We start from the raw sequence: 26,134 nt of genomic DNA on the forward strand, positions 1-26,134 counted from the left end.
TGAAATACAAGGAGTACTATATTTTTGGCAAAAAAAAACAATTGCCAAAGGACAGTGTCTCACATAGTCACATGCTTACACATAGCAACAAAAAGCAATTGCAGAAGTGACCAAACAGGTGTACACACAAAACTCAATGTGTTGGCAGTTGGCACTGCAAAATGAGCGAGTCCATCTACCTTACCATACACTCGCAACTACGTGAACCACAGAAACCGCAAAAACTCTACAATAACCATAGTACCAAACTCCCTCTATCTCTCTCTCTCTCTTTCTCTCTCTCTCTTCTCCGCTGTCCTCTCTGGTCTCCATAGCGGGTCCGAAAGCCAAAACTGTTTTCTTTCTCTCCCACTTTGCTCTCCCACGAAGGAAAACTCGATCCCTTTCTTTCTGTGTCTCTCTTTTTGTTCACATTGTGTGTTATCACAATTGAGAAAAACAAGTGAGAGACTTGAGACTTCTGTGAGGGACCAGGCTCATTCATTTTTTTTTCTCCAAGGCTTTTTTAACAGGTAATGGCTTCTGGGTTTTCTTTGTTTACACGTTTTGTTTACTGGGTTCTGATTCATTTCTATTGGTATATTGTTGTTGTTCATGAAAATCCATTGTAACAAAAAAGTCTCACAAAAGACAAACTTTATTTGGTTTGTCTTATACCATTGGATTTATTATTGTTTTTTTTTTTCAACTGGTATGGACTTGTGGGATTGCTTTGATTTAACGTTTTCTTTATTGGGTTTTGATTTCTTCATCATGATAGTGTTCATGAAAAGGGCACTAGAATAAGACACACGCATAATATTATGTCTTGTGCTATTGGGTTCTTCGTTTAAGACTTATTGCAGGTGTGGAATTCTCGGTTTTGTTTTTATTGTTTTACTTTCTTTCTCTAACACGCACGCATGGACATTATGCAATAATGTTATGTTTCCTTCGTCTAATTTACCAGATTCATGGTCTTCTACTTCTTGTTGTTCTTTTTGGTTTTGAAAGTAGTGCAATTGAATGTTTTCCAAATAGTTAGAACTTGAAAATAAACTCATCGATTTTGACCCTTTTTTTCCCTTTAATTTCTATAGATATGCAGTTCTGGGCCCTTTTAAGTTATGATATATTTAACAGGATTTCATTCATTGTTCATTTAATCTAAAAACTAATTAACTATTATTGTTTTAACTTAGTCTTGTGGCTGTTTTTTTAAATTTTTTATTAATTTATTTTGTGTGCACCCCTTTTTTATGCTATCTGTTTGGATACAGTCGGACAGGCTGGTGATTAGTAGGAACTAAATCACCCTAGTGCATGGTCTGTTTATGATTATAACTTGTCCATGTCTATGTGGATTCAATTATGTACTTCTGTGTTTAATGCCAGACTGAATTGTTGATTCAAGGATGCTTGTTGGATTTTTTACTGATTTTATGTAATTTGGGGAAGAATTGTAAAGGTTAGTTAGTTCTCGTATTTTTCTTGGCAATTGGTGGAGATGTCAAATTTTGTGGGTGTTGTGGTCGATCAATGGCTTCATAGCCAGTTCACACAGGTTGAGCTTCGCAGCCTTAAATCTAAAGTAAGTTTAATTTTGTTTAAATTTGTTAGTAAATTTGATTTGAGAATATCCTTTGATGGTTATTTCTGATCATGTTAACATTTAATTTCATTTTTGTGGGTTTGAAGTTTGTATCAATAAAGAATCAGAATGGTACAGTTACAGGCGAAGATTTGCCACCTTTGATGGCGAAGCTAAAGGCTTTTAGGGAGTTCACTGAGGAGGAGATCAGGGGTATTTTGGGTGAATTGAATTCTGATTTGAGTGAAGAAATTGATTTTGAAGCCTTCCTGAGGGTGAGCATTCTGTGTCTTCTGGTTTCTCTGATTCCTCTCTCCCTTCCTCTGATAGTTGATAAATGATTCTTTGTAGCACTAGCATCAAAAAAGGAATGAAAGTAGAGGTCATGTAATTTATTTGTAATTGTTTTGAAGTTAGAAGTAACGTTTGTTGTGTTGAAATAGATTTCAATGATTTGGGAATTTATTGGCTTTAAGTTTTAGAAGGATAAGAGGTAACATGTTTAATTGGTTGCATGGTGGTACCAGGCATATCTGAATTTGCAAAGTCGAACTACAACAAAATCGGATGGTTCAAAAAACTCTTCTTCTTTCCTTAAAGCCACCACAACTACTCTCCTTCACACAATCAGCCAGTCAGAGAAAGCATTATATGTCGCTCACATAAACAGCTATCTTGGGGATGACCCATTTCTAAGCCAATATCTTCCGTTAGACCCAGCTACAAATGATCTATTTGATCTTGCAAAAGATGGAGTTCTTCTATGGTATTTAACCAGGGTCTGCTTGATAATGCTAAACTTTTTTATGCAACTTTTAGCTGATACAATGTGCTGGTTTTGATTTATCTTATGGCTTTATGCAGCAAGCTTATCAATGTTGCTGTGCCTGGTACAATAGATGAACGAGCAATCAATACCAAACGGGTTATCAACTTATGGGAGAGGAATGAAAACCATACTCTTTGCCTCAACTCTGCTAAGGCTATTGGCTGCACAGTAGTTAACATCGGTACACAGGACTTGGTTGAAGGAAGGGTGAGTTTAGCTAATGCAGCTTCCCAGTTTAGGTTTATTAATAGACCCATTTCATCTAGTCTGAAGTTTTCTATTATTTTTTTATTTTTTTTTTTTGCAGCCTCATCTGATATTTGGGTTGATTTCTCAAATTATAAAGGTGAGCATCTGTACTTAGATTCTGATTCTGACAAAGTTTAATAGCCTTTAACCCTGTGCTGGACACCAGAGTTGGGTCTGTAGCATGACTATATAAACATTGGGCTTCTGAATTTTAGAGATTGATTATTCAGTCATCTCTTTCAGCTCCTCTATGTCATGAACTTATTGTTTCATTTTCAGATACAACTGTTGGCAGATCTTAACCTTAAGAAGACACCTCAGCTTGTGGATCTGGTCGATGAAAGCAGTGTATGAAATTTAGAATTATCTTGTTAATTATCGTGTTCTTAATATTCAACAAAACTAAGTCTGTCAATGTTAGATTTCAATTGTTTATGTCTTTGGAATGAAGCTCAGATTATGCATTGCTTTATTTGACAGGATGTTGAAGAGCTTATGAGTTTACCCCCTGACAAAGTTTTATTAAAATGGATGAATTTCCATCTCCAAAAAGCAGGCTACAAGAAACCTGTTACAAATTTTTCTTCTGATTTGAAGGTATTGGCTACTCCTTCTGTGTACCTAGTTGCACCATAATGATGGTGTTATGAATAGCTGAGTAGTAAGTGGAATATTTAAATTGTATTATCCTACTATATATATTTCAATCATATTATCCTACTATATATATTTAAAATGACCTGTTAAGTGGCATTTGGAGCTACTTTAAAGGAATTATTGCTTGTCTAGATATCCATCTTGCTCCGTTATCATACTCTTCCCCAACTTCTCCCCTTCTTTTAAGTAGGGATTTGCTCTTCCTCACAAGCAATTACAGCAGAATTTTTTCTTTCTTACAGATGAATTCATATTTTCTTATCAAGAGATTATGTTTTACAAGACTTGTAACTTGATTTGCTTTTATGTTTTTGCTCATATGCATGCAGAATGGAGAGGCATATGCTTACCTGCTAAATGTTCTGGCTCCAGAACACTGCAATCCATCCACACTGGATACCAAGGATCCTCAGGAAAGGGCAAAACTGATACTTGATCATGCAGAGAGAATGGAGTGCAAAAGATACTTATCCCCCAATGACATTGTTGAGGGCTCGCCAAATTTAAATCTTGCATTTGTGGCACAAATTTTTCACCAAAGGTGGGAAGAGAAATTCACCATCTCTTGTTACATTGAAGTGTTTAGAACGTGTAGGATTTCTTAATCATCTCTCCTTTAAAGTCATATGGTAACTTTGTGGAATGGTTTTCCTCCTCCTCCTCCCCTCTCTCTCTCTCTCTCTCTCCTTTTTTTCCGTCTCTTTAGCCTTTTGCTTCTCTTTTTCTTCTTCTTTTCAACATATATATATTTGTGTGTGTGTGTGTGTTTACGTACACTCTTAATATGAGTCCAAGAAAATTTCTTTATTAGTGTAATATGTTGGATCTTTCAGTAACTCGTCCTCCCAACTTTGTGGTTCATTATGTTGAGAATGTATGTTTCCAGGAGTGGCCTCTCCACGGACAGCAAAAAAATTTCCTATGCAGAGATGATGACAGAAGATATACAAACTTCTAGAGAAGAAAGATGCTTTAGGTTGTGGATCAACAGTCTTGGAATTGCTACTTATGTCAATAATGTTTTTGAGGATGTCAGAAATGGGTGAGTTTTTTCTATTTTTGAAGTATTTATTATGTGTGAATTCTTCTAATCTTATTTAGAAAAGAAATACAAGCTGCAGCCAAATACTTATTCAATATATTCTGAATATATTTTTAGAAGAGATGCACCCTTATGTTTTATTCAAATGTAAATGTGTGCCTTTTGTCTTCTCAATTCATTCTTGAAAATATTTACCCTTCTCCCCTACCCACCCCCACCCCCCGCGCGTGCACGTGCTCCTTTCAAGGTCTTTATCTCTGTTTAATTCAAATTTCTTCCCCAAAAATGCAAAAAATCTTTAACAGGTGATTAACTACATTGCATTTATAGTTTCCTCTTATATGGCTTGATGAGCATTATTCTTGTACACAGCTGGGTACTTCTAGAAGTGCTTGACAAAGTTTCTCCTGGATCAGTTATCTGGAAGCAGGCATCAAAGCCTCCAATTAAGATGCCATTTAAAAAAGTAGAGAATTGCAATCAAGTCATAAGGATTGGGAAGCAAATGAAATTTTCGCTAGTGAATTTAGGTGGAAATGATTTTGTACAAGGAAATAAGAAGCTCATACTTGGTAACTCCTCCATCACATATTGCATTTGTGTAGCATAATTGCAGACTTTTTATTAACTAGTACAAATTTTCTGAACTCTCATTGTAGTTGATGATGTTGGGACAAGGCTTTTGAGTTTTGATGTGCGTTGTGAATATAAATTATTAATTTATTTCATGTTTAAAGCTTGCGTTTGATTACCAAATCACCTTTAAAGCATAACAATATTTAAAGAATGACCTCATGTTAAGTATCTTGATTAAAAGGCATTATACTCCTACACTTACACAGTTCCTCTCCTATTTTACTATATTAAGATGAGTTATTTTATTCAAGTTCTAGCCACGTTGGTTAAGAGTACAAGCAGGTGTCAATTCAGAGTAGTGTCTGACATAGCAACTTTTTGTAGGAAGAAGTATTGTATGTATCATAGCATAAGATATGAATTTAAATATACTTATTCCACGATTCCCTGTTGAGTTTAAATATTTTCCTTTGTTCTTTAAACAAGCTTTCTAAATATTTTTAGTGGTACAGTTTTTTGACACATTTTATTACTTACTGAATAAAAAAAGAAAAAAGAAATGGTTGTTCGATTTTTGTTGAATTTGTGGCAGTAAATTTGTTGTCCCAATGCTCAATTTTTTTTGAATCTGTTTCAGCTTTCCTGTGGCAGTTGATGAGGTTTCATATGCTTCAACTTTTAAAGAACTTAAGATATCACTCCCAAGGAAAGGAGGTAAAAGATGCTGATATCCTAAATTGGGCAAACAACAAAGTGAAAAGTACAGGCAGATCCTCTCATATAGACAGTTTTAAGGTGAGGGAGAATTTTTTACTTTATATGTTTATCACATGAACATAATACTTTTATGGAGATTGATTGGTGACTTTGCGTAATATGGAAATTCTTTTCAGGATAAGAGTTTGTCAAATGGAATATTCTTCCTTCAGCTTCTTAGTGCTGTGGAGGCTAGGGTTGTCAATTGGAACCTTGTTACAAAGGGTGAAAGTGGTATGTTTCCTGCAACTCTATATCATGGATTGGTTAATAACAGGATTACAACCATATCTTTTAATCTTATGGAGAGGCCAGAGGGGAATAGATGAAATCTAGTGCTTCACTTTATCAATTTTTATTTATTTTTATTACTAGTTGACTCTAGACATTGCCAAAACTGAGTGAAGTACTAAGGAAGAAGTGGGCTGACTGTTTTTGTTGTTATTATGATAGACGATGAAAAGAGGTTGAATGCTACATATATAATCAGTGTTGCGCGAAAGCTTGGTTGTTCCATTTTCTTGTTACCTGAGGACATCATGGAGGTAAGATTGCAGCTGGGGGCCTGTATCTTTTTGAGTTGTACATTTCATTGCACAGACTATAACTATAAGTTGACACTTCCCCTTTTTATCTTCATTACCTTGCAGCCTACCATGATTTATGAGATTAATTTACCATATGTCAAGAAATAACCAGATTACTGGCAGTTTAGTTTTTTTTTTTTCATTATAGAAGAGATACAGACAAAAACATCTGCAGGTGTAAACACAAAACACACACGCACCCTCACACAGATTAATCAGTAACATGTCTGTGGCTTCATGGCAATACAAGCAATAGGAATGTTCATTAGAGATAGTAGCAGTTACCCTTTTGTAGGCAACTCCGTCATTCATGTCAGTGAGTGAGTGAGTGATCCCTCTATGAAGTATGAATTTAGAGATGGAAATCAGAGAATTGACCGATCATTGTCATCTATTTCAAACTATGGCAGGTGAACCAAAAGATGCTTCTCACCCTTACAGCCAGCATTATGTACTGGAGCCTGCAAAAAGCAGTTGAAGAGGCAGAGTCAGCTCCATCACCTGCTTCTGCATCTTCCAGTTCCACTATTACCGATGCATCCCCAGCACCATCAATTAATGGCGAGGATGAAATCTCATCCCTTTGTGGTGAAGTTTCAAACTTCAGTATTGATGATGCTGCCTCTGACACTTCCTCACTGGTTGAGAATGACATGGCTTCTGTGGTAGATTGAACCATGAATTGCTATAGTTTTTACCTCCATAAGATCAGTTTAGTTAGAAATGAAAAAAAAAGTGAATATGTTTGCAGTTAAGTGGGTAGATTTTCAGCTTCTCTTTATGCTAAAAAAAAAAAAAAAAAAAACTACTTATCTACAACATGTGGTTGTAAACAAAAGGGATGGAAAAAGAAAGAAAAAGGGAAGAATTTTGTACAAACAGTTACTTTTTTTAGATAGAAGGAGAGACTTTTCTTGCCACTGAGAGAAGGGAGGGGGGGTGGGGAAGAAGAGAAGAGTTAAAGAACAACTCTGGTGATACAAAATTTTCACAAACTTTTTTTAATTGCTGAGATGGTAGGTTGTGAATTTGTGGCAGATGAATAATAAAAATAGTGTTAATGGTGGACCTATATATTGTGAAAAAAGTTGTGAAAAAATGTGTTCATAGCTTATCTTAGAGACAGATGTTGGCTTTACATTTATTTGTCTTCTTTATTCTTTCATTACTCAAGTAGGCTCTCCCATTTTAGTTGTATTCTTTTGAAGGAAATTGCACTGGTCATAAATGATATAACTCAAAAAAGTTCATTCATACTAAGCAAAGAGTATTTTTTACTTGGTGTTTCTTATTTTGAGTTGGATTTGGATACAAGATAATAGTTTGTAAACAATATATTTTAGGTAGTTCTCTGGGTGCTTGTACAGGGAGTCACCTTGGTGCAAGTTGTCACCAAAAAAATGCATGTTAAAGAGGCTACATGTCAAAGCTTTTAATTCGAGTGATGGCTAGTCCCAGCCCAATATGAGCAAGGGTAGTGTCTATTATGCACAACCTACCCACAAATTTTTTTTTTTTGGACTGAAAAGGTAGAAAAAAAAGAATCAACCTACCCACATTTGAAATACATTGAAATTGTGATTGTGTAATATGATGTGGGTACTAGTATTTCCCAGAAAAGTATAGACTTTTTTTATGAAATGTATGAACAAAGATATATAAAAAGTCAAATTTGAGTTAGCAAGCATGATTTGAAGTCAATTTACCCAAAGTTCTGAAAAAAAAAAAAGAACAAAAACAAAAAAAACCCAAACTTGGCTCTCACAATGACCTGGCCCAATGTCATTGCTTCATTGGTGCCTAACCCCTTGTCATGTAGGATTACTGTAATATTTCTGAAGGAAGGGGGGGGGGGGGGGGGGTGGGATTATTACGGTAGTCTAATGATTATCGTTTAACACAATGATTTTTTTTTTTTTTTTTTTTGAGAAGATTTCATTTTATTTGTTAATTTGATTACTTAACAATAAAAAAAGTCGATAAAAAATATTTGACCCTTGATTATAACATTCACCTTAACTCCAATTTTGGTTTTTTATTTTATTTTTATTTTTTTTAATACTGACTGGAATATTGGGAAAGAAGACTATGGTTCACTTAAAAAATAAAAAAATAAAAAGTGGGTAAGAAAAATTCCATTTCAACTTCCACTCTTTACTTTTGCATTACCCAATGTCCAATCATTTCCATAATCTTCTTTCTGAATAGATAACAAAACAAAAAAAATCTATGTTTGTTTAAATAATTTTTATATAAGTTAATTTTTTTATTTTTTATTTTTTATTTTTATGATTCAATAGTTGGGAGTGGGGGAATTTAAATCCTAGATGTTTCACTAGGAGGTACCAAACTACCGGTTAAGATATAAGGCCCTCGGTAACAAGCTAACAAACTATAGAGACATCCGATAGTAGATATAATGAGATAGGAGGATTCAATCTCTGGATGTTTTCGTTGAAAACATTAGGAGATACTAGTTGAACTATTAAATGTTAATAATACAGTTGTGGGGTCATGGGCCCAGATCATACAATTGGGTTTTGGGCTTAAGGCCTAAGCCGAGGATAAGGGGCCATCCGAGGATGGGTAAGTATAGCCAAGGAAATCCATGCTAGTGGATAAGGAAGACAATATTGAACATAATGGCCTAGGAGTTTGTGCCGAGGATGAATTTGTCCTCGGCTAGCCAAGGCCGAGATCCGTAAAGGATGCCTGCCATCTAGAGGTGCGATCCATGAAATTCTGGAAATATGGATAAGCATTGCAGGAACAAAAGACAGAGAAGAATCCCAAAATATCTTGGGAAAAGCTGCTATCACCGCATTAAATGCACCCCAGCTAACTCCTTGGCCACATTGATGAGGAAGTGACCTCTGCACAGTATTATTACAGCCTTACAACCACTCCAGAAGACTTCTAGAGGGGGCTGATGAGACAAGTATTAGCATAAACCATCAACTATCTACGCGTAAGGTAGGGATGAAGGAAGATATGTAGTATAAATAAGGGTAGAGACCCTAGAGATCGTGGGGAAAAGGGAGAAGAGAAAGCACTGTAGCAATCTCAACAACTCCTGTAACCATTATCATCTAATATACACTGGAACAGATCTCCTCAGATTGTGCCGAGGACAAACTCTCTTGTACAAACTTGGTTCGTTTCTGTTTGATTGTCTTGGAAACTCATTATAACTGTTATCTCATTCACTAAAGCTTAGTTCTTCTACCCACTCTCTACAAATTTATTGTACTGGGTTCACTGGGCCAGTATCTCATACATTTTGGGCCTGGGCTAAAAATCGTGACCCTACAATTGGCGTCGTCTGTGGGAAAAGCTATTGTGATAGTGAGTGCAACGGTTAGTTAAAGTAGGATCAGGCCCCCATCCTCAGGTCTATACTTTAAAGTACGGATTATACGGGGAGGATTGCTAAATGGGGCACAGTTCTAGGGGCTTCTGACATCAAGTACATGCCTCATACCTCTGTCAAGGGTCAGGTCCTCGCGAATCTGGTGGCCGAGTTCGCTGAACCTCCATTAGAGGAAGTGGCAGCAACACAGAGCGATTCAAGTGGGCTCCGCGGCGGGGCTAGTTCTGGTAACCATCACAGCATGAGTTGAAATTTGCATTGTGGGCTTAACATTTTTTGTTACCCATTCAATAAAAGAAGAGTCTTAGCTATGTCGGGTCCCTCAAACCTCCTGCTAAGAAGAACCTTAGCTATATCGGATCCCCTCAGATCTCCTGCTAAGTGTTATACAGAGTCTTAGCTATGTCGGGTCCCTCAGACCTCCTGCTAAGAAGAGCCTTAGCTATGTCGAGTCCCTCATACCTCCTGCTAAGAAGAACCTTAGCTATGTCGGGTCCTTCAAAGCTCCTGCTAAGAAGAACCTTAGCTATGTCGGATCCCCTCAAATCTCCTACTAAGCGTTATACAGAGCCTTAGCTATGTTGGATCCCTCAGACCTCTTGCTAAGAAGAGCCTTAGCTATGTCGGGTCCCTTAGACCTCCTGCTAAGAAGAACCTTAGCTATGTTGGATCCCCTCAGATCTCCTGCTAAGCGTTATACAGAGCCTTAGCTATGTCGGGTCCCTCAGACCTCCTGCTAAGAAGAACCTTAACTATGTCGGATCCCCTTGAATCTCCTGCTAAGCGTTGTACAGAGCCTTAGCTATGTTAGGTCCCTCAGACCTCCTGCTAAGAAGAACCTTAGCTATGTTGGGTCCCTCAGACCTCTTATTAAGAAGAACCTTAGCTATGTCGGATCCCCTCAGATCTCCTGCTAAGCGTTATACAACTTAGCTATGTCGGATCCCCTCGGATCTCCTGCTAAGCGTTATACAAAGCCTTAGCTATGTCAGGTCCCTTAGACCTCCTACTAAGAAGAACCTTAATTATGTCGGGTCCCTCAGACCTCCTGCTAAGAAGAACCTTAGCTATGTCGGATCCCCTCAGATCTCCTGCTAAGCGTTATACTGAGCCTTAGCTATGTCGGGTCCCTCAGACCTCCTGCTAAGAATAACCTTGGGTATGTTGGGTCCCTCGGACCTCTTACTAAGTGTTAAGCAGAATCTTAGTCATGCATGAGTTCTCGAACCACATGCTTTGGAAAAATTAACACACATGACATCTTTCTATAAGTGTCAAGACAGACCCAAAATTATAACCAACTTCTCATATTGGTAGCTCTGAAAGGAGCAATTTACAGTACAAATATGGGGCGCGTGAAACGGCACTCCCCCGGGTGTAAATCAAAGGATCAAAGCAGAATTAACTCTTAAGAATTCAAAATCCCACATTTTTCCTTGGATGAGAGGAAAAACTGGAGTTTTGAGGGGCTATTGTGGGGTTATGGGCCCAGATCATACAATTGGGTTTTGGGCTTAAGGCCCAAGCCGAAGATAAGGGGCCATCCGAGGATGGGTAAGTATAGCCAAGGAAACTCATGTTAGTGGATAAGGAAGACAATATTGAACATAATGGCCTAGGAGTTTGTGCCGAGGATGAATTTGTCCTCGGCTAGCCAAGGCCGAGGTCTGTAAAGGATGCCTGCCATCTAGAAGTGCGATCCATGAAGTTCTGGAAATATGGATAAGCATTGCAGGAACAAAAAACAGAGAAGAATCCCAAAATATCTTGGGAAAAGTTGCTATCACCGCATTGAATGCACCCCAGTTAACTCCCTGGCCACATTGATAAGGAAGTGACCTCTGCACAGTATTATTGCAGTCTTACAACCACCCCAGAAGACTTCTAGAGGGGGCTGATGAGACAAGTATTAGCATAAACTATCAACTATCCATGTGTAGGGTAGGGATAAAGGAAGATATGTAGTATAAATAAGGGTAGAGACCCCAGAGATTGTGGGGAAAAGGGAGAAGAGAAAGCACTGTAGCAATCTCAACAACTCTTGTAACCATTATCATCCAATATACACTAGAACAGATCTCCTCAGATTGTGCCGAGGACAAACTCTCTTGTACAAACTTGGTTCGTTTCTATTTGATTGTCTTGGAAACTCATTATAACTGTTATCCCATTCACTAAAACCTAGTTCTTCTACCCACTTTCTACAAATTTATTGTACTGGGTTCACTGGGCCAGTATCCCATACATTTTGGGCCTGGGCTGAAAATCGTGACCCTACAACAGTAAAATCCAATATACTTGTTTCAAAATTGATAGATATGATGTCGAAAATTATTATATAGAATTATATTAATAATTCTAAGGATCTAATCCCCAAACTTAATCGTGATGAAGGACTAGTAGATGGACAATATTTAGCTCCTTATTTTTGTTTTCTAATAAAGTGAAGTTACTGAAGGAGAACAAAAAAAGAAAAAAAAAAAAGAGAGCAAAGCAAAGCAAATAATTTAGAACCATGAAATAATCTTATTAAATATTTTGTTCCCCACGTCAACTAGTATATCAAGTAATGATAATTGTCCTTCGTCCATATTCCTTTCTTCTCTGGTCATAATATCATGGAATAATGTTGTACAATCTAATGTTGTGGTATAACTTTTCTTTTAAACAGAGAAGTGTTGTTTTCTGATTCCCAAATTTTCGTTAAAAAATTATTAATGTTTCGTTTGAATTGAGAGGAGGGAATGGGAGTAGAGTAGAGTAAAATTGGCCAAAAATTAGCTTATTTTCAGCCAACTCTATCCTACTCTACTCTCCTCCATTCCCCCTCCCTCCCCCTTCAATTCAAACAGGCTTTAAGTATTCTTATAACACAGTAACACGGGACTCTTCTCTCTTACATTCATGATAGATCTTACTATAATTTCTAGGAACACCTAATAGTTACTTTTTTTTTTCTATCTCTATTGAAGTGTATCAAGAAAATAAATTTAAAACTTAGAATATTAGTTATTATTCATTTGAATAATGATTTATTAGTTATGGTAACTAACATGTGATCCTCTCACTTTTGATTTATTTGATTAGCAATTGGAGATCTATTTGATTTATGAGTTATGACCTATATAGCATGAAGTAATCATTTCATGATTTTTTAAAATTTATTAATTGATAATAGCTTTTACCACACCTAAAATTTATTTCAATAAAAAAAAAATCCAAAATTATTGCTGGGTGTAAGGTCACATTTTGCAGCCCAAGCTTAAGATGTATGGAATCTTGGACCAGTGAGCCCGGTACAATAAATTTGTAGAGAGTGGGTCAAAGAGCTAGGTTTTAGTGCATGGATAACAGTTAATATGGTGTTCAAGACAATCAAACAGAGATGAATTAAGTTTATCAAAGAAGGTTTGTCCTCGGCACAATTTGAGGAGCTTTTTTCTAGCCCCCCTCCAAATTGCCTCCCACCCTTATTTTATACTAGCTTCCCTCCTCTCTGCAACGTCCACGTGTAGATTTAGATTCATAGTGCTGATACTTGTCCCATCAGCCCCTCCCCAAAGTCGTTGGGGGTGGTTGTAAAGGCTGAAAAGCATGGCTCTGTTAGGTACAGAGCACTTAATGCAGTAATGGCAGCTCTCCTTTGGATATTTCCATTCCTTCCGTTGTCATTTTCTGTCTTAGTACTTATCCTATTCCATGGAATGACCTAGAGTGTCACTCTCAGTGGCAAGCCGTTTTCTTTGTCTTCGGCCATACCTGGCCAAGGAGGGGTTCTTCCCATGGCTGAGGAGGGGTCCTTCTTTTGACTGGGCCCTTGGCCCAACATATATATTGGTATGAGCTCCCTAGTCTGTTACCCCCACACTGGGATTACACGAAAAATGTATGGTTGTTAATAGATTCGAATTATATTTGATAAAAGTCCAGTTCTCAAATTATGCTGCCACCCCTTTCTCCTTCATAGATTTCGTTTTTCTCAATTATCTTTCTGATGGAAATGTTCTTTGATTTTTATGTTGCAGGGCTTGTGAATGTGATGCATTAAGAAGTTGCCTTCTGGACATGTTGCAAGATGCTACCTTTAGTAGTTGCCTCCATGTAAGTGTTTCCTCCCTCTCACTGATTTTGTTGGTAAAGTAGCTTTGGTTATTTTGTGAAAATTTTTAGCCTATTGTGTGATTTTCAATTGACCTTTACTGGTAGCTATGATTTGTGAACTTGAAATGCAAATATCATGTTTTGAATTAATGGACATGGTAACAACTGAGTAAATATGTTATCTTTCTTGTTAACTTTAAAGAAAAAGAAGAAAAAAAAAGTGGTTAGTGTTTCTGCATTCAGAAGAAACATGGATGGCAAAACAATTGAGAGAATTTGACTGGTTGCTAGTTTCTTGACAAAAAAGAAAATCACCTAATTCTGCTCTTATGACTAATGCATATTTTCATTTTACTTCACCCTGTTGTTTGGTTATTTTCCAATTTGATGATCTTCATTTATGCTTCCAGGAATATCCCACAACAAGGATGTGGCTGCAACAGCTGCTTCACAATGTTGGAGTACTTAAACCAGGTTCCAGCACTATAGGCCAGAGCTGGAGCAAGAGCAGGATTTGATCATATGATGGTGAACTAAACAAAATTATGTAATGGGCAATTATTCTATTTCAAGATGTGAAGATGGCTATTGCAAATTTTAAAAGCTGGGATTTTTTTTAGACAAAGGTTGCAACTTTGATGCTTTAGCCTTAGCAGATTGTGCTTGTAATTCCATTGCTACTGAGACCTGGTGGGGAGCCTCTCCATCTTTTCTAACCCAGTGTATAAACACTAGTAAATTTCAAGTATTGAATAAATATTCTGCCCTTTCTTAAAAAAAAGGAAAGAATTGTGTCATTCAAGGGAAAAAAAAGGTGGGGGTGGGGGTGGGGGATTGTACTAGATAACAGTAAAGGAAGATTCTTAAAAAAATAACAATAATAATAACGCTATACTACTGTAATAGTGGCATTTTATGCCGTTTTCACAACAAATTGAATATTCTTCATTAAGCAATATTCAACGACTTTAAAGGAACTGTAATTTTGTGTACACACACTATGTGCAATAACTAAAATTGTGACTTGAAATCACGATTTTAGTTGTTGCACACAACGTATTATGTGCAATAATCACTACTCTTAGAGAAATAAGAAAATCTTGCTGCACATTCACTATTGCATACTCTATACACATATCGTTTGAAAACATAATTTCAACTAAAATTATAAAATCATGTTTTCAAAACAACATCACCCACCATCGCAACCTAGCACCACCCACCAACACCACCACAACCTATCACAACACATTATAATTTGAACTCAAAATCGACCCAAAATGAATAGAAAATTAAACCCAAAAAAAAAACCCAAAATAAACAAAAATGCAAACCAAATTCAAAGGAAAATATAGTAGAATTTTTGCCTCAACCCAGAAAACCCATTTCACCTAGACCCAACTTCATCTACACCCATTTCACTTCGACCCAAAAAACCCATGTTCGGGTCATGGGTGAGATCAAGCGATAAAAGCTTTCAACCCAAAAAACCTGTGATTCTGTGTTGCTGATCAGATTGAAAGAGAGAAACGGTGGGGTCTTGGCTAGGTCAAATTGAGGAAAAAGGGTAAAGGATAGTGGTGGGTTGATGATGGTTCAAATTGAGACTGAGAGAGAGAGAGAGAGGACGACGATGGCGATGAAAAAGAGCAGAGATGAGAGAGATGTTTGAGATGAGGGAGCTGAGAGATGAAAGGATGAAGAGAGTAAAGAGACTTGAGGGATGAGAGAGAACTGGAGAAAGTAAAGGTAAAAAAAATGATTATTTAATTAAAATGGAGTGTAAAATAGACAGTCTAATTCGGTTGTTTTGTAAAAATAACTGTGTAAAATAGAAAAAATATGTTTTTATATTAAAATAGACAGAAAAATTTAGACATACTTATGCGAATGCTCTGTAAAGACACCTATGGTTAGTCTTTTTATTCTTATTTGTTTATTAGTTACTTTCTGTATTATTCTTAATGTTATCATTTTTTTTCCTTTCATAATTTGGCATATTATATTTTAATATATAAATATTATTTATTCATATTTTTTTTTTTGGTTTGAAACTCGTTTTTCTTTTTCTTTTTTTTGAGATACAAAATTGCCGAAATAGGTTTTATTTTTAGTTTTTATTAAAATCTTTTTTTACAAGTTGTTAGAAAATTTGATTTTCAATTACTATTTGTCACATTCATAATAAACTCATAAAAAAATTTATTTTTTTAAAAAACAATTTAGGGTTTCAATTGTATTAGATTTCTATTTACTCAACATTTTGAGGGCATTTTTTAAAATGGAGAAAGAATGCAAAAATCACATTTTTTTTTCTTTTATCATTCTATAATTTTGGGATTCTTTTGTTGTTACAATTTTGGTGCCTTTTGTATGTTTAATGGGGACCTTAAACACTTTTTATTTTATTTTATTATTTAATTGAGACAAGTGGGGGCCTAGGGCCTAGGCCTTGAGCTGACACAGGCTATATGGTTGAGCTACAACAAGTTAAATTTATTGGTTTAGAGTTTAATGTTAGAGTTTTTAAGAGAGAGAGATGGTCCAAGTTCAAGTCCCTTAGGTTGTAATTTTTTTAGAACAATGCCAGAGACAAATTTGTTCACAATCTTTTTCACAATTTATTAAGGTGGTAAGTCATGATTAGATCAACATTTCTCTCACATGGATCCACTATTAACATCATTTTATTATACATTAATCACAATAGACCACATCAACAATTGTAAATAATCTTGTTTCTCTCTAGATTTATCGTTTCTATATTTTTGAAAAAAAAAATTCCTTTCTTCCTAATAATAATAAAAATTACACTCCTCCCATTTTTGTGGGAGAAGGAAGTGCACCTTGAGATTGAGATAGAGGTTATTGGTTTAAAAAATTGTAATTTTTGTTCCTAAAAATTTTATTAAAGTACCAGTCTCCCCTATAAATTTATCCACATAATGTTTATGTTGCAAAGTGTTTAATACAAGGCACATTGGAAGATTGAGTCGTTGTACAATAAATACATGAGCAAAATGAAGGAAGTACACAATCAATACTTTTTAAAGGGGTTAACCTTATTGCACACAAACTGTTTTACACTCCAAAAAATAATTGAAATTATGGCTTCAGTTACTTTTTGGAGTGTGTGTAAAATTGTATAAAACAATATGTGAGTAATAAACACTTCTTTGTAAAAATTTTTGAATTAAATTTTATAAGTGGGGCAAAAAAAAGTGTATTTTGGCCTATATGGAAACTTTTTGGTCTTTTTTTATAGCTAGAAATTTTTTGGGTTTTGAATAATCAGCTTTTAGTGAGCTTTTTATTATTATTTATTATTATTATTATTTTTTTTATGGTGGCACATTGTCTCTAGAGTCTAAAATTATAAGGAATTAATTATCACTAGAATTAATAGGTTTCAGTTAGTTCAACTAGTAAATTATAATAAAAAAGAAATAAGAGCAAGAATTAGTGGCACATTTATGGTAGCACATTGTCTCTAGTTTTTACCTTTTAGTGATCTTTTTTTTTTTTTTTTTTATCCACAAGAAATATAAGGAATGAATTATTTTTGGAATGCTGACACATTGTCTCTAATTCTTCTGGTGTAAATATTTTATAATGGCAGTGAATGTTTATATATTTCTGAGAAAAAAACCAGTGAATCAGAGACACCCTTTGAATGCAAATAAACGTTGTGTGGGATGTGCTTATGAGCTTATGATTAGAGCTGTGTTTTTGTTATACACAATGTGTATAAATACAAGCATTGTGTTGTTATAATTTGAAAATGGGACTTAACAATGTGTTTTATACGTACTGTGTTCTATAGGATTTTCCTTTATAATTAACTATTCTGTTGTGGATATGTATATTTTGAACTTATCATTGGTTAAAATTTGTTTAGAATTTGACCAAAGATCTTCTCAAATGGTTTTGTGTTACTTCTGTAGATTCAAGAGTTTGCTGATGCAGTCAGTCGGGGAGACGGTAAAGTTTTATATGGGTCAACTAAAGTCCCAAAGATTCTTGCTGACATTGTAGAGTCTTTGGCAGCAGCTATATATGTTGATCTCAAATTCTAACTACAAAAATTATGGGTGGTGTGTATTTAGCTTCTCTTTTCTTATTTGACAAAAATGATTTGTCTTTTTTCTTTTTTTGTTTTGGACTTTTAGTATCTATCTCTTTGTTGATATAGAATTCATCATTGGTTGTATTATATTTGAGGATCTTTGAGAATCTCTTGGAACCTATTGTCACACTTGAAGACTTCCAACAACAACCCAAGCCTGTAAGGACGTTTTTCGAACAGTGTCAGAAGCAGGGGAGGAAACCTGAAATTAAGAACTTGTGCAGTGGGGAAAATAATATTGCTAGAGCTTATGTCGATGGTGTGCTTATTGCCTTAGGTTCTTCTGATCAGATGGTCATTGCAAGGCGTAATGCAGCAAAGCTAGCTTTGCTCGAGTTACCAAACTTTATGCCCACTAACATTACATGAGGTTTGTGACAAGAAAAGGTGGCCTAATCCTATTTTCAGGTTCGAGCTTCTTTATCATGAGTACTGAAGAATTATATATGTGTGTGTGCGCGCATGTGCGTGCTCTGAATTATTTGATGTCAAGCCTATTAGTTTTGGGGGGTGTTTATTACACAGACACTAACACAAATTTATTTGCGTGTGTTAGTGTGTGAAAGGGTTATTTCCCTTTCTTTCGTGAGTTGAACCACAATTAATTAAAGCCTTCTGTACTCTCTCTCTCTCTCTCTCATATGAGTGTTTGATTCAGAAATTTATAAGTGTTAAATATTAGTATAGATGTTATATCATGATATACTAGAGTAGATGCATAATAGGAAGCATAAAATAGAAACACGAAAACACAAGTGTTACATAGTTCAATCTTGACGGTCTAGTCCACAAAGGAAATCCTTAAGGGTTACATCTTTATTACGTAAATCTTTATTATGTAAGAGTGCAATACAAAGTATGTGTTACAATGAAACATAATATTAGAGATATATATGAGACCAAACTCTAGAGACTACTAGTGCAAGTAGAAGACTTATCTTGCACACATAGTAGATGGACTTGGACTTATTACATTGAATTAATATATCTCTAACAACAAGGATGATATTAAGGAATGTTACAAGGAGCTAGAATACTTGGTTAATACTAGGTTTACAATGATTGAAAGCATGAATATTGACCTCGATGGCATGTGAAGTGAACATGAACTAGTAGGCTACGTGGTTTGTTCTAACTTCTATTGACTTTTGGGCACTCATACCTTCATTCTACTTATTAATCTTACAATGAAAGTGTTTTTTTTTTTAATCTCCAACTCCAATTGTGTTCTATCAAACCACCTACAATACGCTGGATATAGAATTTTCATGCTTTCCTTCTTCTTAAGTATTCACAATTTTTCTTTCTCAAAAAGCATTCACTAACTTTTTTTTTTTTAAAATTTAATTCTCACTTTCCTATCTATCTTGTAAGATATTGAATCGAAATGTACTTTTGCTATAACTTTCAGCATTGAGAAGCAAGAGGGTCCACCACAAGGCAAGAAATATGCATACTCAGTTTAAATAGGTGGTGTGTCTATGGCGTGAGAAGAAAAGTCAAATTAAAGAGAAGGAAGCAGATAATTCTGCAGCTTCAAGTATTATTTGTGCCTTATTAGACTCTAATCTAATCTAATTCTAATATGAGTATAACCTTCTGGCATGTGTCATGATTGTCGAGCTTATACAGATTGATAAGTGTTGAATTTATTTTGAAGATTTGGACAAAAAAGCCACATGGAGCACAATAATTTTAATTTGTCCATGTCAATTTTATCTACTACACTAGAATTATGTCCGTGCGATGCACGGCTTAATCAAGAATAATATGTAAAATAAATAAATTTTTTATTAATTTAATTAAAATTAAATAATGAAAATAAAGTAATCTTTTTACGCTGGGTTATATAATGAATGCATATTGTGTATGACTAAGGATTTTATATGATAATAAAAAAATCAAATCTAATTCTATTAATGGAAGATGATAGATAACTATATAATTTTTTTCTTTTCTTTTCTTAATGAATGCATATTGTGGAAGACTAAGGTTTTATATAATAAAAAAAAAAAAAATCAAATATAAGTCTAGTAATGGAAGATGATAGATAACTATATAACTCTTTTTCTTTTTTTTTTTTTTTTTTCTTTTTTTTTTTTTTTTTTTTTTTTTTTTTTTTTTTTTTTTTTTTCTGAGAAAAAAACTATTCAGGGTGTTTGCATAATATATATTAAGCTTTAAAGCTTAAGTACTCACCATTGCATATATAAATGCAAAAACCTTGAATTCAATAATTATAAATGTGGGGCCCAACAATTTTTGGGCCAGCTCCATTTATTCGTTGGAGCCCAAAGGCCCAAGCCGAGGAAGGTTATGGCCCAGGATCGATAAATACAAGTACAAAATAGCCTTGGGACACAATCGAGGACGATTCAGTCCTCGGCATGTCCGAGATCTCACAAGAAGGAAGGGCAAAAATGGTATAGAAAACAGCTTGGGAAAAAATCTAAAAATATCTGTGTCAATAGAAAAGGGTACGCTGGAAAGCATAACGACCAGGCAAAGCTGCCCTTACTGCCATTCAATACTCTGCACCTGACAGAGCCATACTCTCCAGCTTTTACAACCACCCCCAACCACTCTGGATATGGGCTGATGGGACAAGTATCAGTCTTGGAATGCCGATCCTACACGTGGACGAAGGATAAGGAACACAGGCTAGTATAAAAGGAAAAGTAAGCAATCCAGAGAAGGGGCTAGGAAAAATGGCCAAAAACCAGAGCCTCCCAGCCCGCCTCCTGGAGAAAGAATCCTAGGGCGAACACGATTTAAATTATGTATGACCACCACGAAAAGCCCACCGTTTGATGACCAAGACCTAGCCTTTCAAACCCACGCTCTACAAATGATATTATTTGGGCCTTTTTACGTGCGAACCCAACACCGTTACGGGTCGTTACAAATCGTGTCCTTACAATTGGCGCCGTCTATGGGAAAGGCTTGTGTGTTGGCATAGGCGGTAGGTCTTGAGAGTTCCTTTGTCATTTCTAACAGCTGGTCATAGAGTTCTAGTGTAAAGTTCCGCTAGGGGATTCTTGACTAAGGGCTACGCTTGGTAGCGTCAATCGCCTGGATGGTTCTAGGGGCTTGGCCGAGGAGCTAATTCCCCTAGAGCCAAGGTCCCACGCCAAAAAAAAAAAAAAAAAAAAAAAAAAAAAACTGAGTTTTGGAGAGAACCAAGGTATTGTATGGTCCTCGAACTCAAACCAATGGGGAAACCAACTACTTGGATGAGAAAACTGAGTTTTGGACAGAACCAAGGTATTGTATGGTCCTCGGACTCAAACCTACGGGGAAACCAACTACTTGGATGAGAAAACTGAGTTTTGGACAGAATCAAGGTATTGTATGGTCCTCGGACTCAAACCTATGGGGAAACCAACTACTTGGGTAAGAAAACTGAGTTTTGGACAGAACCAAGGTATTGTATGGTCCTCAGACTCAAACCTACGGGGAAACCAACTACTTGGATGAGAAAACTGAGTTTTGGACAGAACCAATGTATTGTATGGTCCTCGGACTCAAACCTACGGGGAAACCAACTACTTGGATGAGAAAACTGAGTTTTGGACAGAACCAAGGTATTGTATGGTCCTCGGACTCAAACCTATGGGGAAACCAACTACTTGGATGAGAAAACTGAGTTTTGGACAGAATCAAGGTATTGTATGGTCCTCGGACTCAAACCTATGGGGAAACCAACTACTTGGATGAGAAAACTGAGTTTTGGACAGAATCAAGGTATTGTATGGTCCTCGGACTCAAACCTACGGGGAAACCAACTACTTGGATGAGAAAACTGAGTTTTGGACAGAACCAAGGTATTGTATGGTCCTCGGACTCAAACCTATGGGGAAACCAACTACTTGGATGAGAAAACTGAGTTTTGGACAGAACCAAGGTATTGTATGGTCCTCGGACTCAAACCTACGGGGAAACCAACTACTTGGATGAGAAAACTGAGTTTTGGACAGAATCAAGGTATTGTATGGTCCTCGGACTCAAACCTATGGGGAAACCAACTACTTGGATAAGAAAACTGAGTTTTGGACAGAACCAAGGTATTGTATGGTCCTCGGACTCAAACCTACGGGGAAACCAACTACTTGGATGAGAAAACTGAGTTTTGGACAGAACCAATGTATTGTATGGTTCTCGGACTCAAACCTACGGGGAAACCAACTACTTGGATGAGAAAACTGAGTTTTGGACAGAACCAAGGTATTGTATGGTCCTCGGACTCAAACCTATGGAGAAACCAACTACTTGGATGAGAAAACTGAGTTTTGGACAGAATCAAGGTATTGTATGGTCCTCGGACTCAAACCTATGGGGAAACCAACTACTTGGATGAGAAAACTGAGTTTTGGATAGAATTAAGGTATTGTATGGTCCTCGGACTCAAACCTACGGGGAAACCAACTACTTGGATGAGAAAACTGAGTTTTGGACAGAACCAATGTATTGTATGGTCCTCGGACTCAAACCTACGGGGAAACCAACTACTTGGATGAGAAAACTGAGTTTTGGACAGAACCAAGGTATTGTATGGTCCTCGGACTCAAACCTATGGGGAAACCAACTACTTGGATGAGAAAACTGAGTTTTGGACAGAATCAAGGTATTGTATGGTCCTCGGACTCAAACCTATGGGAAAACCAACTACTTGGATGAGAAAACTGAGTTTTGGACAGAATCAAGGTATTGTATGGTCCTCGGACTCAAACCTACGGGGAAACCAACTACTTGGATGAGAAAACTGAGTTTTGGACAGAACCAAGGTATTGTATGGTTCTCGGACTCAAACCTATGGGGAAACCAACTACTTGGATGAGAAAACTGAGTTTTGGATAGAACCAAGGTATTGTATGGTCCTCGGACTCAAACCTACGGGGAAACCAACTACTTAGACGAGAAAACTGAGTTTTGGACAGAACCGAGGTATTGTATGGTCCTCGGACTCAAACCTATGGGGAAACCAACTACTTGGATGAGAAAACTGAGTTTTGGACAGAACCGAGGTATTGTATGGTCCTCGGACTCAAACCTATGGGGAAACCAACTACTTGGATGAGAAAACTGAGTTTTGGACAGAACCGAGGTATTGTATGGTCCTCGGACTCAAACCTACGGGGAAACCAACTACTTAGACGAGAAAACTGAGTTTTGGACAGAACCAAGGTATTGTATGGTCCTCGGACTCAAACCTACGGGGAAACCAACTACTTAGATGAGAAAACTGAGTTTTGGACAGAACTAAGGTATTGTATGGTCCTCGGACTCAAACTTATGGGAAAACCAACTACTTAGATGAGCTCAAACCTATGGTAAGGTCAGCTACTTAAAAAAGATTCTAAGTTGCTCATCCTCGGCTCAAATACTATAAAAGGTTAAAGTTATTAAAGTTGTTAGGAGGATGATAAAACACCCTATTACTCAGCAACCTGGAGGGGCTGTTCATTTCCGGGTTATATGTCTTCGGATGATTACCTCCTGCACCGCACATAGCATTCAGTTGTCATCTCCGCTATTTTGGGTTAAGTGTTGTTTTCACAGGTCGGCAGTGTTGTGCCAAGCAACTTTGATTAAATTCATGATAATAACTTTTCCTTAGCAAAAGTTTTTGACCCTAAGTGTCATTAGTTCAAGTCTGCATTATTGTGCCGAACAGCACTCGTAAAGTCCATAACAGCGCATTTTTCCTTGATAAGGGATTTCAGCCCTAAGTCTTGTGCTCTAAGGTCGGCGGTGTTGTGCCAGGCCGACTCAATAAGCTCATCATAATGTCCTTTCTTTTTCTTCCTAATAGGGGTTTCAGCCCTAAGTATCACTTGTTCGATTCAGTATTATTAAGTCGGATAGTTTCTATAAACACAAAACAAGATCTTTTTATGAACTAGGATTTCGGTCCTAGACGTCGGTCAAAGTGTAAAAATAAAAAGAATTTACAAGATTGTATATCTATTCACGGCGTAATCATTTCGGAAATAAAGAGATAGAACATATGAAATAAAGCAATAACAATTTTTATTAATATAAAGAGGTATTACAACGTACAAATAAGGGCTTAAACAAGCCTATACAGAAGGTGGATTACGAAAATAATAAAAGAAAAACAACAACAATATAACAAGTAAACAGTCCGATGTCCTTTTCTCTCGTCTTCAAAGTCCTTCCGAACTCTGCCCCAGTAGCACCCATATTGAGAGGAGGACCTTCTTCAGAAGAAGATGGAGGAGATGAAGAGAAAGAAGGAGGAGAAGAAGAGGGAGGAGATGAAAGGAAAGAAGGAGGAGAAGAAGAGGAAGAAGGAAAAGCGCCAGGATGGATCTGGCGGTGGAAAGAAGAAGAAAGAGAGGCAAAAGGAGGCACCAGTGAACGAAGAGAGGAAGAAGCGGGGGCACTTAGTCCCTGCGTCAGTCTTGACTCCTAACACACTAGTGCCATGTTAGCTATGCTCATGAGAGAGCGGCTGGTACTGATAATGGGTGTCCTCAGCTCAGTCACGCCGAAAGTTTGACGTGATGAGCCCCTGCTTCGGATTTTGGCTGAAAGGAAGGTGAGAAAGATCTTGAGTCTCCGTCATCCCTGCCCTGACCGAGCCATTTCGAGCTTTATTAGAACATGGTGTTTTTGGGAGGGGTATGGTTCCTTCATTACTTATTATTATGGCGAACGTATCACAATTTAATGTATAACTAGCGGGTAAAGTAAACTCTAGAGGAGGCTAAGGATTTCAGATCTCAGAAAGATAAAAAGGGTCTCTGTACAAGAGCAATAGCCTCCTACTTTTCTTCTTATATGAAGGGCAAAACGGAAGGTATTTAATTTATCCAGATTTCTAAGAGAATCTGTAAAACGAGGATGTACCCGTTCCACTTCCCCACATCATCAAACAAACCATCGAATTTAAGTAGTCTCGTAAATAGAAGTCATTAAAGGCACGTTTCGGATAATTAAACGGCGAGAACGCGTCAGGAGTAAATTCAAAAGAATGTCTCGTAGACCGGTACATTTCCTGGGCAGATGGAGAATCGCCAACGTTAATGAAAGGCTGAATTACCAAAACCCTCCTCTCCAACCAAGAGGTCGGACAGTAGGGTTTTGAGGGGTTATTGTGGGGCCCAACAATTTTTGGGCCAGCTCCATTTATTCATTGGAGCCCAAAGACCCAAGCTGAGGAAGGTTATGGCCCAGGATCGGTAAATACAAGTACAAAATAGCCTTAGGACACAGCCGAGGACGATTCAGTCCTCGGCATGTCCGAGATCTCACAAGAAGGAAGGGCAAAAATGGTATAGAAAACAGCTTGGGAAAAAATCTAAAAATATCTGTGTCAATAGAAAAGGGTACGCTGGAAAGCATAACGACCAGGGAAAGCTGCCCTTACTGCCATTCAATACTCTACACCTGACAGAGCCATACTCTCCAGCTTTTACAACCACCCCCAACCACTCTGGGTATGGGCTGATGGGACAAGTATCAGTCTTGGAATGCCGATCCTACACGTGGACGAAGGATAAGGAACACAGGCTAGTATAAAAGGAAAAGTAAGCAATCCAGAGAAGGGGCTGGGAAAAATGGCCAAAAACCAAAGCCTCCCAGCCCGCCTCCTGGAGAAAGAATCCTAGGGCGAACACGATTTAAATTATGTATGACCACCACAAAAAGCCCACCGTTTGATGACCAAGGCCTAGCCTTTCAAACCCACGCTCTACAAATGATATTGTTTGGGCCTTTTTACGTGCGAACCCAACACTGTTACGAGTCGTTACGAATCGTGTCCTTACAATAAACAATCCAAAAAAAATAATTGAAAGCATATTTAGGTGGTAACCTTAATTCAATAGTTAAGAACAATCCGAATTACTAAACTTGAAAAAATGAAAGTGGAGAAACTCACATGATAAGTTAATTTTTGTCTTTGAAAGATGGGGAGGAGACACCAAAACTTGGGTGAGTTTCACCTTACAAAAGAAAAAAAGAGGGTTTATATATACACAAAAACTTCAATATTTTTTTTAATAATAATAAAAAAAACTAAAAGTTAAAACCTTGGCAAAAAGTTTGCATTGATAATTGAAAATAACTTTTAAGATATGATGAGAATTGAGAAGTAATTAACTTCATTAGCATTGAGATATGATGAGAATTGAGAAGTAAAACACTATATAATAATTAAACAAAAACCTATTCAATTTGATTATAATAAAAAAAAAAATCATAGTATACAAATACATACCTTTGTAGGTGTTGTAGATAGAAGAA

The 26,134-nt window shown here is 36.7% G+C and overlaps 1 protein-coding gene across 5 annotated transcripts; it reads left to right on the forward strand.

The window, feature by feature from the left end:
- The first annotated feature begins 233 nt into the window (after positions 1–233).
- On the forward strand, positions 234–7,543 carry LOC126694455 (fimbrin-1-like). Of its 5 annotated transcripts, none has more exons than XM_050390720.1 (15): positions 234–512; positions 1,375–1,570; positions 1,678–1,845; positions 2,098–2,336; positions 2,435–2,606; positions 2,707–2,745; positions 2,928–2,996; positions 3,129–3,245; positions 3,635–3,846; positions 4,192–4,347; positions 4,720–4,919; positions 5,561–5,718; positions 5,817–5,913; positions 6,133–6,224; positions 6,677–7,543. In XM_050390720.1, the coding sequence occupies exons 2-15, from the start codon at positions 1,487–1,489 to the stop codon at positions 6,938–6,940; spliced, it is 2,067 nt and encodes a 688-aa protein (XP_050246677.1). In that variant the 5' UTR covers positions 234–512; positions 1,375–1,486; the 3' UTR covers positions 6,941–7,543. The 5 variants fall into 5 exon arrangements, with proteins under 5 accessions (XP_050246677.1, XP_050246678.1, XP_050246676.1 ...); XM_050390721.1 differs by having other exon boundaries at positions 1,438–1,570; XM_050390719.1 differs by having other exon boundaries at positions 1,448–1,570.
- The last annotated feature ends 18,591 nt before the right edge of the window (positions 7,544–26,134 follow it).

The sequence above is a fragment of the Quercus robur genome, chromosome 8 (genome assembly GCF_932294415.1).
Source record: "Quercus robur chromosome 8, dhQueRobu3.1, whole genome shotgun sequence".
NCBI classification, from domain to species: domain Eukaryota; kingdom Viridiplantae; phylum Streptophyta; class Magnoliopsida; order Fagales; family Fagaceae; genus Quercus; species Quercus robur.